At 37.3% G+C, this 16158-nt stretch overlaps 1 protein-coding gene across 2 annotated transcripts in view; it reads left to right on the top strand.

Moving 5' to 3' along the window:
- Positions 1-16158, top strand: part of LOC128691137 (ras GTPase-activating protein raskol) — a 791339-nt gene that overhangs the window by 7126 nt on the left and 768055 nt on the right. For both annotated transcript variants that reach the window (XM_070089113.1, XM_070089114.1), the window contains exon 2: positions 3415-6540. In XM_070089113.1, the coding sequence (XP_069945214.1) occupies positions 3837-6540 (2704 nt within the window). In that variant the 5' untranslated portion in view covers positions 3415-3836. The remainder of the gene's footprint in view (positions 1-3414; positions 6541-16158) is intronic.

The raw sequence follows: 16158 nt of genomic DNA, 5'->3' as shown, positions 1-16158 counted from the left end.
TTTATACTAAAATGTCGGTTGATTGAGTTGTTCATTTAAATCCTTTAGTAATGCGTGTTTAATATATTGCTGTCATAACAGTCTTATATTAAAGTGGTTGTGTCTCTTGCTAATCAAATTATTGTCACAGAATTGTCTCTTGCCAATCTCACTATCGTTCACGTATATTATACCATTTTTCTATTACTCAGCAGTTCAGTGAAATAACTGCCATTTTATGACTTTTTTTTTTACCTGCAGACTTTCAAGAAATCTGGGGAGTCATTTGTTGACATCTGATAACTATTTTTTTTAATTAATGGCTGAACGTTAATGAGTCGACAACTATGTCTATGCCATTTCTCGCCTTAATGCCGGTGAAAGACTTCTAATCAAAGGAACTGGGTTACTCTCCTTTTCCTTGAACCAAATCTGTTAATTTATATTCCCAATTACTTTATGACCCCTGCAGGCTTAGTGCTTACCAATAATAATAATATAGCCTATTCTAAGATAAACAAACTTTAATGTTCAAAAGTATGGCTTAAACCTTAATGGATAGATATCTAACCGTCGACCATTGATTTGTCTGGTGAGGATGGAGCCCTGACTAGCAAGTAAGGTTTGGGATAGGATACTGTAGCAAAAAAAGGATTATGGGAGACAGGGAGACCGAGGACAAACTTTCACTGAAGATCTTTCGTCTAAGATGGGATTTAATGATAAGTGGGTTGAGCGTATATTAGTTTCGCCTGGAAAGTTTTTATGGGTTTACAGTTGAGTATAAACAAAACGGAATTGCAACCCTGGCAGAGTTCTTACGAAATTACGGTATTTAAGAGAGCGACACTGATGCCCATGTTTATCATTTGACTTACTTTCACAATTTACTGAAATAAAATAAATTAAAACGGATTGAAGGTTCATATTAATTTTAGATAAACAGTTTTCAAGTGTAGTTACAACTGATTTCGAGCTCTTAAATTTATTACGCTTGACATACATTTTTGCAATTTGTTTTACTGGAAACTTTTAATATCATTGTTGAATTTGTGGACCAGTAGGTCTCCAACAGTGGACTGAATGAGATAGCACCTCACTGAGTTGCTACCTTCGCTTTATAACAAAATGTGATTTTCTTGCCTCTGTAAGGACGTGAAAGTACTAGGTTTTCCTGTTAAGTTTTTCACTGTGGTTTTTTTGCCATGTACTATAATTTTATTCCAGTGACAAATTAATATAAAATTTAAATTAAGATAGATTATATTAGATGATTAAGTAAAATTAATTTCAAATGAGGAAAATTGCTTGCAGAGTGAGCGTATGTACATAGCGGCTTGGTAAGCCATTAGCAGAGGCTGGTATTGACTGTTAATGCACGCTGACTGCTGGATATGAGGGAGTGGTACCATGATGTTACCTGCTCTCTTCGCTAACCTAGGTTCAACCCGTCTTTCTATATATGAAAGTTTGTTTTCAAGTGGTGTATAGTGCGTTAATTTTTGTACTGTCTAAGGTACTACTCTAAACCGAGACCAGGCTGAGTTATTAGTTAATTTACGTTACGTTTGGTTAACCTAACTTGATCATATCTTAACTATTTTATCTTACCATACCTCACCGCACCATACTTTACCTCATTTTACCAATATTTGCATATGCTCAACCACTTACGTGGAACTACAGGTAATGGTGGATCACCACCTGTGACTCACTAGATTGAACAAGTTCGTTATTTCTCTCTCTCTCTCTCTCTCTCTCTCTCTCTCTCTCTCTCTCTCTCTCTCTCTCTCTCTCTCTCTCTCTCTCTCTCTCTCTCTCTCTCTCTCTCTCTCTCTCTCTCTCTCTTTCTCTCTCTCTCTCTCTCTCTCTCTCACTCATTAATTTTATTTAATATCGAACGTCGGTCATTCATATTACTCTCCGTAATTTAGTCGCCATCTGTTTTGCTGCTCTTCCCATCCCACTTCCGTGAAGTTGTCTAACGGCAATTTACTTTAATTTTATTTGCTTGGCCTCCATAGCCACAGAGTAGATTTTGTATTATATTGGCTTTATCTGTAGACGATTTTGGGAAATCACTGCCTCCGTGGCCCGATCTTACAGCAGGCCTCCTGGTTGGTGTCCTAATCAATCAGGCTGTTGGTATGGTATCCGCACGCAGTCCGATGTAGGCACCATAGGCGATATCTCTACATTGCTGCTCTATTTTAGCTTAGGTTAACTAAGTTGGCCAAATTCAGTCGTTAATAATTTTACACAATTAAGTGCAAAAAAGTTCATTGCACTGAGAGAAAACGTTTTGACAAGGAAAACTAGGAACTACGGAGACGGAATATGTCTATAAGCTACAACATTAACATTATGGATTAGTACTAGCCTCGCTTTTCCAAGTCTTAAACGATCGTAAAATAAGAAGTGATATTTTAGGATAATTTGTTTGTTATCGAGAGTATTTAAACACGGAGGTGACGTTTATATAGTCTCTTAAATGGCTTTTAAGAGGTTTCTGGTAATTGAGTGTCTTTTATGGCACAAAATCCAAAGGTTTATTGAAAGAGTAAATCAGTGAAAATTAATCATTTTTAAACTTGGCCGCGTCTTTCGCATGACTTCAGAAAAAGGTTGTTACTTTAAAATATTTTCTTTCGAAGTAGCTAATTAAAACCGCAATACAATACATATATATATATATATATATATATATATATATATGAAAGCTTTTACAATGTAAAGAGTTATATGTATTAAGAAATAGAGTATATCAAAAAAAGAGGCTAAGTGGTGAAAGTGTACAAAAAGAGTAATTGAAAGTCTCTATTTATCAGAGGTAACAAATATAGATTTCATACGAAGTGTACTACAGTTTGTAGGCGAGGTATAGTGGAACCTGTGTACAATGCTACAGTTATAGGCGAGTTACACTGGGACCTGTGTTTAATTTTAAAAATATGACAAGGAAACACAATTACCTTTTGTTCTCACTCTGCTACTATCATATTGAATAATGTAGCAGCACACTGATTTATAATAATGGATCATATCAATGTTTACTAGGCTTTCTCTTTAAAAAACTTAGCCATATGGAACCATTTTTTTCATTACCCTGTACTCTATAATCATCAACGTGTATTAAGATGTAAGTTTAATATGATTTATTATTATATAATCATGGAGAAGCGCTAAATTTGTAGGGGTCATTTAGAGTATAAGAATAGAAAATCATCAAATTTAATGCTACAAAGGGAGGGGTGGTATGTTTCTTGAAACAAGAGCCTTTAATCAGTATTAAGGTACTCCCTTCAATAGATGCAAGATTGAATCGCTTGTTTTCTGACTTCTTTTGAAAAATTACCCATTAGTTTTCATATCTTGCATAAGTTTATGTGAGAACAGACCTGATCACTGATTTTTGTGTATTCCCTTTTCCAACAGGAGGAGCATGCAGCACACGGCAACATGACTGGTAGAAGCATGAATCGCTTCACTGCCTTGTTGGCCCCAGCAACCTATTCTTCAAGAACCCTGTGCTGCGTCAGGTACCTCCATGTAAATCTGGCAGTCATTAAGTGCTGCCCCCCAGTCGCACTTGCTGCATCCTGGTCGTAACTATCAAGTGTTGTCATAGCCAAGTTGAGGTTCTTGATGTTTAGTTCCCTGTGAAAGAGAAGCATTTTCTTGATGTCATTGGCAGATTGGAAGGGATGAGTTGTGGACTGTGTTCAGGGAGACCACAGGAACATGTCGGTGCATAGCACTTTAGAAGACAAGTGTAGTTTTCTCACAGTCGCCTAGGCCGCTAAAGTCAGCACATGACTTTTGGTTATTCTTAGGCAGCGTCCTACTTTATTTTCAATATGGACGCCAGCAACGAGTTCAAGGTCTTCCTTTCGCCCTCGAGTGGTTCCTCTTCCTCGAAATTGAAGAAGGGCGAAGGCGAGGGTGGCAGTGGCAGCAGCAGCAGCAGTGGGGTGAGACAGAGATTGGTGCCTGTCATCAACAAGGTGTTCTCGCCCTCCCACTTCATGCTGGCGCAAAGGAAGACCACTGTTTACAAGGCAGTCTCGGGTGTCTCCTTTCAGGATATAGACATCGGGGGAAAGAAAAAGTCCACCAGCAAGCGAGACAAGAAGGATAAGCCCCATAAGAAAGAGCAAATCTACACGACGGGTAGCGAGGGCGAGAGATCCTTGCTGAGTACGAAGAGCGACAGGTCAGTGTTAAGTGGTGTAAGTGCCAAGGCACTGCTAGTAGGCAAGGGTGAGGCCCAGGGAGAAAGCAAGAGGCATCGTCACAGCCTTGGTAGCCACGCTGAACGACCTTCAACTTTCCTCAGTGATAATTTAGAAAAACTTGGTTTCGGCTGCAACGACAAAAAGAATCGCGTGAGGTCAGCTTCAAGGACGCGTAGCGTGAGTGCCACTGATAATCTCTATCTCTCGAAGGTCGGTGATATCAACCTCGATAATCCTCCGGAAAAGACACGAAGATCACGTTCGGCTTCACGCCCTTACAGATCGAAGTCAAAAGTGTTACTGCCTTCGGGTAGCAAGATTAACACTGGCAGCTTCAGTGATACGAAAAAACACAATTATAGCGACGCTGAGAAGGAAGAGAGTGAACAGAAGAATGAGGGTGAGGGAAATGGTACTAAAGATAAGTCAAAGAAGCAAGATGAAAGAAAAGAAAAAGATAACGACTGTGAAATAGATGACGAGGATGCTTATGGCCGATCTCGGGCAAGAAGAAAGTCTGAAAGGAGTGGAAAATCTGAAAACTCCGGTGATAGGAGCAGGTTAGAACTCGTTAAGCATACAAAAGATGGAATGAAGAACGAAGATGAAGAACCTGAAGGTGGATACTTCAGCTTAGAAAAGGAAGAGAAAGGTGGTAGTGATATCACATTCATTTACGAGGCGCTGCCAACGAACTCTTCTGAGGAGTATGTGGAGAACGACCAGTGTGTGGAAGCTATTTACGTATGTCAGGTGTTCAAGAAGGATTCCGACAACGAAGATGAGGAAGATGAGCACATCTATGAGAATTACCAAGTGATAAAGATGACAAAGGACGGCAAATTGATCAATGACAACGACATAAACTACGAAAACTATCAGATCATCCGGCGGGTGAAGGAACAGGAGTTATGTGATGTCCCAATGAAGGCAACAGATGGCCGCAATCAAGATGAAGACCTGTATGAGGCCATGAGCTTCATAAGCCAAAACCCCCTGGCTTTGACACAGACAACAGCCACACAAGCCAGGCTTAAGAGACAAAAAGAATGCCAGCGACCTCTTGGCTCCATTGATTCCATCCCTTTCATCGATGACAGTGACAATTCAGCAGATGAGAACGCACTCCGGAACCCTGTGTCCGGAGGCTTAGTGCCTCGGAGTAGTGTCACCGTTATTACCATAGAAGATGACGGTATGGAAATTACTCAAAAGGTAAGCCCTCTGCGAACAAAGCCCCCGCAGCTTCGTTCTCAAGATGGGCTCAAAGGTGCACCAACTAATGCTAAACATGATGCCATTTCAAATGAAGAAAGAGCAGATGGAGAAGAGGTGAGTGGTGATGTGAAGAAAACGACGCCTTCAGAGACACTGACATCCAAACGGCCGACTAGATACTCCTACCCGGCAGCTGCACCTTTTATTCCCAAACTGTGTGATAAGATTGGCCTAAAGTTAGCACGATTTTCTCGACCTTCCGAGGAAGCAGGAAGCACAGCCAATGTAGGAAGGAAGGTCGAAATGAAAGTGAAAAAAAGCATGAGTGATAACGACGTACAGACTCGCCTCAAGACTAAAGGCAATGTACAGGTCCTCTCTGAATCCTTCTCTGACGATGATATTCGACAGAATGAGGAGTTTGAATCATTCTCCGAAACAGATTCTGATTTAGATAATCTGGATTATGACATGTTCACCCCGAAGGCAGGAAAGAGTGGCGGAAGTAGATCCCCGCTGAAGAACAGAAAGAAGCCACGGGAAAGATCATTTTCTGCATCGCATGCAAGTCCCTCGATGTCAGTGTCCAGCAGGAAATTCTCTGATACATGTGGATTGTCTTTACGAGACCCCAACACATCAAGTGATCATGAGTCGCCAAAGACTTTCCAAGACCTCCTAGGCGACAAATACTTGAACCCTCCAGAGACTGACGTAGACTCCCAGTGTGGAGAAGGAATAAAGTTGGATAAAGTGGCTCCGTTAATAATTCGAGAGACAAGCGACATCACCCTGCGGGGTCCTCGTGAAATGGTGGTGAGTGTCCAAAGCACTGGAGGTACGACGGTCGAAGTCGGGGACCAGGTCATTGTAGACGATTCCCTCTCCTTTACGTGGTCCGATGCAGAGAGTGAGTTTGAATTCATCGATTTTAACAAAGTGGACCCTCCGAAGACTTGCGTGGTATATCAGGGAGTGACAGTGGTAACCAGTGTTGGTGCCGCCTCCGCTACCACCACCACAACAGTCAGCACCACTACCACCACTAGCAGCGCCAGGCTAGAGAGGAAGCATGGCTCCTCCGTTAAAAGGGCTCAGAGCATGAAAGGTAAGTCACGGTTGCTGAATGTCCCAATTGTTTAATTTTGTTCGATTGTAAAGTGCAATGAATTAATCAGTTGTTGTGTGTAACTATTTAGTTTCGTATTGTTGCCTATATTTTGCGCGGGAAAACCTTGAATCATTATACTGTATTATAGTTTATAAGTTTGATATGTATGTGAAAATTAAATTCTTCATTTGGGTGAAGAACAGAACATCTTCGTTTATATAAAGAGGTACAAGGTAAGAAATCAATCACATGTGTTAAATCAGTGCTTTTCAGTTCTGCTGTATGTGTGAGAATTATCTTGGTTTAGAAAGACACGTAAACAAACACTATGACATATTTATTAGAAAACGTTTCGGTCCTGGGACCTTGATCACTTCTAACATACAGAGGTAGAAAGGCATTACATGTATATATATAGGCGGAGAGTGAGGTGTGACGCACGTGACCTGAGGAATGTCATAAGAACATGCGTCACGTGCGTCACACCTCACTCTCCGCCTATATATATACATGTAATGCCTTTCTACCTCTGTATGTTAGAAGTGATCAAGGTCCCAGGACCGAAACGTTTTCTAATAAATATGTCATAGTGTTTGCTTACGTGTCTTTCTAAACCAACTTGTCGGTATTTATTACCAAGGTTTATACCATCTCGAGAATTATCTTATCAATAAGAAATGAACGTCATTAGTTTGCCTTACACGAGCAGTAAAATAACTATGTAAGCACTTAACTCTCTGTCCATCTAATTAGCAGAGGGGAAATATTGTGGTCCAGAAGAACACTATAAATACCTGTAGTCCGGATTCTTTGATATTCTTATTGATCGAACCTGATTTCCTCCCATATCCCAGGAGCTGTATGAACATAAGAACATAAGAAAGGAGGAACACTGCAGCAGGCCTGTTGGCCCATATTAGGCAGGTCCTTTACAATTCATCCCACTAACAAAACATTTGCCCAACCCAATTTGCAATGCTACCCAAGAAATAAGCTCTAATGTGAAAGTCACACTCAAATCCAACCCCTCCCACTCATGTACTTATCCAACCTAAATTTGAAACTACCCAAAGTCCTAGCCTCAATAACCCAACTAGGTAGACTGTTCCACTCATCAACTACCCTATTTCCAAACCAATACTTTCCTATGTCATTTCTAAATCTAAACTTATCTAATTTAAATCCATTACTGCTGGTTCTCTCCTGGAGAGATATCCACAAGACCTTATTAATATCCCCCTTATTAATACCTATCTTCCACTTATACACTTCGATCAGGTCTCCCCTCATTCTTCGTCTAACAAGTGAATGTAACTTAAGAGTCTTCAATCTTTCTCCATAAGGAAGATTTCTAATGCTATGTATTAATTTAGTCATCCTACGCTGAATGTTTTCTAACGAATTTATGTCCATTCTGTAATATGGAGACCAGAACTGAGCTGCATAATCTAGGTGAGGCCTTACTAATGATGTATAAAGCTGCAGTATGACCTCTGGACTTCTGTTGCTTACACTTCTTGATATAAATCCCAGTGATCTATTTGCCTTATTACGTACGCTTAGGCATTGCTGTCTTGGTTTAAGGTTGCTGCTCACCATAACCCCCAAGTCCTTTTCGCAATCTGTATGGCTAAGTTCTACATCATTTAACTTATAAGTACTAGGGTTATGGGCACTCCCGAGCTTCAGAACCTTGCATTTATCTACAATGAATTGCATCTGCCACTCTTCTGACCAAGAATAGAGTTTGTAAATTAGACACATGTGTCTAATTTATCAACATGTCGGTTCTCTGAACCATTCATCTACAAAGAATAGTTTGTTTAAATCCTCCTGAAGTTCCATAACATCTACGTTTGAATCAATTATCCTACCTATTTTTGTGTCATCGGCGAATTTGCTCATATCACTAGTAATTCCCTCATCAAGATCATTGATATATATTATAAACAACAACGGGCCCAAGACTGATCCCTGTGGAACGCCACTTGTTACAGATCCCCACTCGGATTTAACCCCATTTATGAGTTTAGAACTTCCCCATTAATCTAATAATAGTGTAATAATAATAATACATCACGAACGTAATGCAGCTCAACAAGCTTACCTGGAGTTTACCTGGGGTCAACGACCCCGCGGCTCGGTCTGAGACCAGGCCTCATGGTGGATCAGGGTCTCATCAACCAGGCTGTTACTGCTGGCCGCACGCAAGCTGACGTACGAACCACAGCCCGGTTGGTCAGGTACTGACTTTAGGTGCCTGTCCAGTCCCTTCTTAAAGACAGCCAGGGGTCTATTGGTAATCCCCCTTATGTATGCTGAGAGGCAGTTGAACAGTCTTGGGCCCCGGACACTTATTGTGTTGTCTCTCATTGTACTCGTGGCGCCCCTGCTTTTCATCGGGGGAATGTTGCATCTCCTGCCGAGTCTTTTGCTTTCATAGGGAGTGATTTTCGTGTGCAGGTTTGGTACCAATCCCTTCAGGACCTTTCAAGTGTATATTATCATGTATCTCTCTCGCCTGCGTTCCAGGGAATACAGATCAAGGACCTTCAACTGTTCCTAGTAATTTAGGTGCCTTATCGTACTTATGTATGCCGTGAAAGTTCCTTGTACACTCCAGGTCTGCAATGTCGCCAGCCTTGAAGGGGGCAGTTAGTGTACAGCTGATCATAACTTTTCCTTTTTTTTCTAAAAAGAAGATAAACTAAACATATAACCATATATAGGTGCTGGCACACACAAGCGCTCAACACTTTTTGTAATAATTATACCAGACCTTTGTGTCATAATACTTTAAACAAATTTTAAAAAAATTGAATGGTTATTGCATTCAAGAATTGAGTAATAGATGGTCAGGCTCCAGTTGTGATATATAATCAGATCACGATTTCATTTCTACTCTTTTAGCAAGAGTAAGATCGTGCGAACCTAATGATCAATACATCCCAGATTTTGGGGTCGTGAGAGAGGCCCCGAAGTCACGGATGATGGTAGCAACTGCGGTGCTAATAGGGATAATCAAGACGGGGCAAAAGTAAGAATTAGCTGCCAATTGAAAGCTTTTATCAGTAATTACGCTAAGGTAAATCGGAACTTAGTGCAGTCGCTACGTTTTAATGTAAAGCTTCAACCATCAACACTTTTAAACAAATCTATCGATACTTTAGCAGAGATTGTTGAAATAAAGCTCCATGATGGCCGAACTTCCCGTTTATGAAACGTCGCCTTTTTAATGAAACATTGCTATTGGTTGAGCTTCCCGTCTGGCGAAAAAAAAATAGCCTTTAATAAGCCTTTGCGATTGGCTACTCTTACCGATTGGCTACTCTTATCGACTCAATGAAAAGTCGCGATTGACTGTACTTCCCTCATGGCGATACATCGCCATTAAAAAGTGACATTTCACCAGGCAAAACAACTCATCCTTCATTTCCTGTGACATTTTGTCTGGGGGGAAGCTCAGCCAATTACAACTCTCCATTTTTTTGGTGCCTTTTCTTCTGGCGGGAAGCTCAGCCAATCACGACGCTTCGCAGATGTTGACGTCTGCAGCGCGGTCGCTATCCGTGGTCAAGGTCGTGGTTGGCCGTATGTTTAGTTCGTCCATTATGTAGCAATCCAGGAAGTACTGTTCTTCAGAGCATCCTTGGGGTACTTTTTATTAATCCATGTTACTGTTAGGGATTAGTCATGGGGCACATTTTATTAATCTATTCTGCTGTTAGGGATTAGTCATAGGGTAATTTTTATTAATACATAGTGGTGTAAGGGATTAATCTGAGACTAATATCTTGGATAAATCCAGGCTTATTACTGCGAATTCATTCTTGGTGAGGATTGCATAAGGCGTTATCAGTAGTGGCTACCGCGCTCGAACCCAACACGGCATATGGATCGAAGACTCCGAACGTCTAAACTAGCACGGTATACATCGAACCGACTACAACATAGGTCGAACTGAGAACGACCTACGTTGAACTTGCTACAGCAGATTCAACATAGTAGGTTCAACGCCATACGCAGCACGCTTCACGAAGGACGACATTGTATTAGTCTCAAATGGCGTGTGCTGGCTAACTTATCAGCCGTTCAAGGTTTAAGTCTACTTACAAAAAGTCTTGCACAGCACCCCGCCTCGTATTTGACCTTTAGGGAGGCGGAGAACACTGAGAAAGCCATCTTGGATGGTCTTCTATGTGTCAGTATTTGTAATTTTTGACGCTGGTAAAATGCGAAGAATAATTTTTTTTTAAGTTGTTTTCCTGTCTGAAATTAAATTTGAGTTTAGTTTAGATAGAAACAGCGAAAGAGACAGAGATTGAAATATGGCTGGAGCGGTGAGAGAAATGGGGTTGCATTGTTTTCCACTTTTCCACTCTTCTTCATCTCCCTATCCATCCTTTTCTCTCCTCCCTCCTCTTCCTCCAGCATTTCCTTCCGCTTCCCTCCTCTTTTCCTTCATCTTTATTCCTCCCCCTGCCCTTCCCTCCCTAAACATCCTCGCCCTCCCCCCCTCTCCCTTCTCAGCTCCTCCGTGTAGGAATGTGGCTTGTGTGGTGACTGTGTTGTTGCTGCGCCACCTGGCCTCACAGCTGATATTATTATGTACAGGTGATATTATTGTGTACTGGTGATATTATGTGCAGGTGGTAGAATTATGTACAGTTGATATGTACAGGTGATATTGTGTACAGGTGATATTTTTGTGTACAGGTGATGTTAGTGTGTACACATGATATTAGTGTGCACAAGTGTTGTTAATGTGCACAGGTGATGTACGCAGGGGATGTTCGCAGGGGTTGTTGATGTGTACAGGTAATGTACTTGTATGCTACAGTTTACAGGTAATGCATAACCTCGAATGCAAAATATAAATATAAAAGCCTCAAACAACATTAACTTTACTCTGAGTTAGTACATCAAGCGGAGGACGGTACTGGTTTTAGAACTTCAAGAATAATACGAATCCAGGCTTATCGTTCACATACCACTAAATGAGTTAAACACATATGCAACACTTTAGTATCTTTATTTTCGAAAAGTTTCGGAAATGAAAATACTAAAGTGTTGCACTTGCGTTATTGATCTTGTTGTCGGTATTGTATATCATTAATACTGAATATATAATTACAGTTGACATCGTCAGAAATGAAGATCCGTCCCACCCAACAAATTGTATGATACATATAAAAACATCTTACAGACCCCGAAGAAGAAATTGATGTCTTGCTCATGCATTCGGCTCCGGGGATTGATTCCTAAACTTATTATTTTTTTTTTTAATAAATGCAAAATATTACTAGCATGGGCGTTGAACGCTCCATGTAGCGAGAGTTTATCATCCAGAGATGACAAAAAAGGGTTAGCCGCAGTAATATTACATATAAAAATCTTCATCCTTCAAGGAGGGTGCTTTGTTGTTGGTGAAGAGGTCTTTATCCACGGAACCGGAACTACCTTCCCCCTCTTCCTCCGTAGATGAAGTCTTACTACCTCTCATACCCAAGGCGCTGTATAACTTACGATTTAGCACTTCCCCGTGAATATAATAAAAAGTTTTTGAGAGAGTGTTAAGAATCCACATTTAAGAAAAGGGAAGAACTTTACAACCCAGGTCAGTATTGCTGAAGAGCTGGACTATCCTGACTACACTTACAGCTAATGCACCACTACCATAAAATCAGAGACAGTGGAATAAAAGCAAATTGCATGAGTTGTATACACTTCTTTTAAAGAGGCATTTGACGAGTGTGACCACTGAGTGATATCCCGTAAAACGAGATTAAAATCTTTATATAACATACACGAAAAAGGGTATTCAGGTTTGAAAGGAACTGATCGCAAAAACGAACAATAATTATCAACACAAAATTTGAGAAAGGTAAAAAAAAAAAAAATTAATAATGCCAGGCATGGTCCTGGTACCATTGGTGTTTCTTAAGCCCTCTTCCTCCCATCATCCACGTGCTAATGCCCACCTGTGATCTAACTGCTCAGACTTAATATCGTGGCGGTTCACAAGATGTTCAAGTGGGAGTGCAAACTCGGCATAGGATTAATTGAAGGGTAGGACCTGATGGTGCACAGAAAATGCATCAGTTGCTGTCACTGCGCACTCCATGTGCAGGTGTAGGCTATTTCCAACACGGGTTTTTTTTTTCTTCTGTTGCAGCAGTAAGAACGGGTAGCTCCTTTGATGGCGCATGACACTGCCAGATCGGCCAGAGAGTTGACGTTTCCTAGTTATCTTCAACTGTGATGATCTTTATATTAGACTGTTCTTTGCTCCCTCTCACTACACACACACACACACACACACACACACACACACACACACACACACACACACACACACACACATATATACATATATATAGTGAGAGGGAGCAAAGGACAGTCTAATATAAAGATCATCAGAGTTGAAGATAACTAGGAAACGTCAACTATCTGGCCGATCTGGCAGTGTCATGCGTCATCAAAGGAGCTACCCCCTGTATATATACATACATATATATATATATATATATATATATATATATATATATATATATATATATATATATATATATATATATATATATATATATATATATATTAATGTCGTGCCGAATATGTAAAACTGATCAATTAGCAAGAACTCATTTTAAATTAAGTCCTTTCTAAAATTTTCTCTTATACGTTTAAAGATATATTTTTTTCATTAATGTTAATGTAAAAAATTTTAATTTTGCTCCAAAAGAATCTTAGAAAACTTACCTAACCTTATTATAAGAAGAACAATTTATTTTAGCCTAACCCAACTAAATATATTTTAGATTTGTTTACAATAATTTAGTACTAAACAAACACAATCAAATATTTTTTTTCGTTAGGTTAAGAATGATTTTGGCGAAATTATTGCATACACAAATTTTCACTTGTCCTATATGGCAAGATGAGCGTTGCTATTTAAGCCAAGATTGCAAGTTCTGCCTATTCGGCACGACATATATATATATATATATATATATATATATATATATATATATATATATATATATATATATATATATATATATATATGTGTGTGTGTGTGTGTGTGTGTCGTGCCGAATATGTAAAACTGGTCAATTAGCAAGAACTCATTTAAAATAAAGTCCTTTCTAAAATTTTCTCTTATACGTTTAAAGATATTTTTTTTATCACTTATTTTAATGAAAAAAAAAAATAAAAAAATTGTACGAAGAGAGCCGTAGAAAACTTACTTAACCTTATCATAACAAGCGCAGTCTAATTTAGCCTAATCCAACTAAATATATTTTATATAGTTTAAAATTATTTAATAATAAACAAACAATGAAATATATTTTTTCGTTAGGTTCAGAATGATTTTTTGCGAAATTATTGTGTACGCAAATTTTCGCTTGCCTTATTAAGCCAAAATCGTAAGTTTTACCTATTTTGCACGATATATATATATATATATATATATATATATATATATATATATATATATATATATATATATATATATATATATGTCGTGCCGAATATGTAAAACTGGTCAATTAGCAAGAACTCATTTAAAATTAAGTCATTTCTAAAATTTTCTCTTATACATTTAAAGATATATTTTTTTCATTATTGATAATGTAAAAATTTATAATTTTGCACCAAAAGAATCTTAGAAAACTTACCTAACCTTATTATAACAAGAACAATTTATTTTAGCCTAACCCAACTAAATATATTTTAGATACGTTTACAATAATTTAATACTAAACAAACACAGTGAACTATATTTTTTTCGTTAGGTTCAGAATGATTTTGGAGAAATTATTGCATACACAAATTTTCACTTGTCTTATATGGCAAGATGAGCGTTGCTACTTAAGCCAAGATCGCAAGTTCTGCCTATTCGGCACGATATATATATATATATATATATATATATATATATATATATATATATATATATATATATATATATATATATATATATATATATATATATATATATATGTCGTGCCGAATAGGCAGAATTTGAGATCTTGGCTTAAATAGCAACACTCATCTTGCCATATAGGACAAGTGAAAATTTGTGTATGCAATAATTTCGCCAAAATCGTTCTGAACCTAACGAAAAAAAATATATTTCACTGTGTCTGTTTAGTATTAAATTATTGTAAACAAATCTAAAATATATTTAGTTGGGTTAGGCTAAAATAAATTGCTCTTGTTATAATAAGGTTAGGTAAGTTTTCTAAGTTCCTTTTGGTGCAAAATTATTAATTTTTACATCAACATTAATGAAAAAAATAAATCTTTATATGTATAAGAGAAAATTTTACAAAGGACTTAATTTTAAATGAGTTATTGCTAATTGACCAGTTTTACATATTCGGCACGACATATATATATATATATATATATATATATATATATATATATATATATATATATATATATATATATATATATATATATATATATGTCGTGCCGAATATGTAAAACTGGTCGATTAGCAAGAACTCATTTAAAATTAAGTCCTTTCTAAAATTTTCTTTTATAGGTTTAAAGATATATATTTTTCATTAATGTTAATGTAAAAATTTTTAATTTTACACCAAAAGAATTTTAGAAAAATTACCTAACCTTATTATAACAAGAGCAATTTATTTTAGCCTAACCCAACTAAATATATTTTAAATACGTTTACAATAATTTAGTACTAAAGAAACACAATCAAATATATTGTTTTCGTTAGGTTCAGAATGATTTTGGCGAAATTATTGCATACACAAATTTTCACTTGTCCTATATGGCTAGATGAGCGTTTCTATTTAAGCCAAGATCGCAAGTTCTGCCTATTCGGCACGACATATATATATATATATATATATATATATATATATATATATATATATATATATATATATATATATATATATATATATATATATATATATATATATATATATATATATATATATATATATATATATATATATATATATATATATGCCGTGCCGAATATGTAAAACTGGTCAATTAGCAAGAACTCATTTAAAATTAAGTCCTTTCTAAAATTTTCTCTTTTACGTTTAAAGATATTTTTTTTTCATAAATGTTAATGTAAAAATTTTTAATTTTGCACCAAAAGAATCTTAGAAAACTTACCTAACCTTATTATAACAAGAGCAATTTATTTTAGTCTAACCCCACTATATATATTTTAGATTTGTTTACAATAATTTAATACTAAACAAACACAGTGAAATATATTTTTTTCGTTAGGTTCAGAATGATTTTGGCGAAATTATTGCATACACAAATTTTCTCTTGTCCTATATGGCAAGATGAGCGTTGCTATTTAAGCCAAGATCGCAAGTTCTGCCTATTCGGCACGACATATATATATATATATATATATATATATATATATATATATATATATATATATATATATATATGTATATATATTCTAAATAGCGCTTGTTCTTCTTTATTTCTTCTATTGTCCATGGGGAAGTGGAAAAGAATCTTTCCTCCGTAAGCCATGCGTGTCGTATGAGGCGACTGTAGACATTTACTAAAAAAGACAATAAGAAAAACTTTATAAAACTGGGATGC

This window comes from Cherax quadricarinatus, chromosome 27 (genome assembly GCF_038502225.1).
Source record: "Cherax quadricarinatus isolate ZL_2023a chromosome 27, ASM3850222v1, whole genome shotgun sequence".
NCBI lineage: Eukaryota > Metazoa > Arthropoda > Malacostraca > Decapoda > Parastacidae > Cherax > Cherax quadricarinatus.
This window is presented reverse-complemented; position numbering and strand designations above follow the sequence as displayed.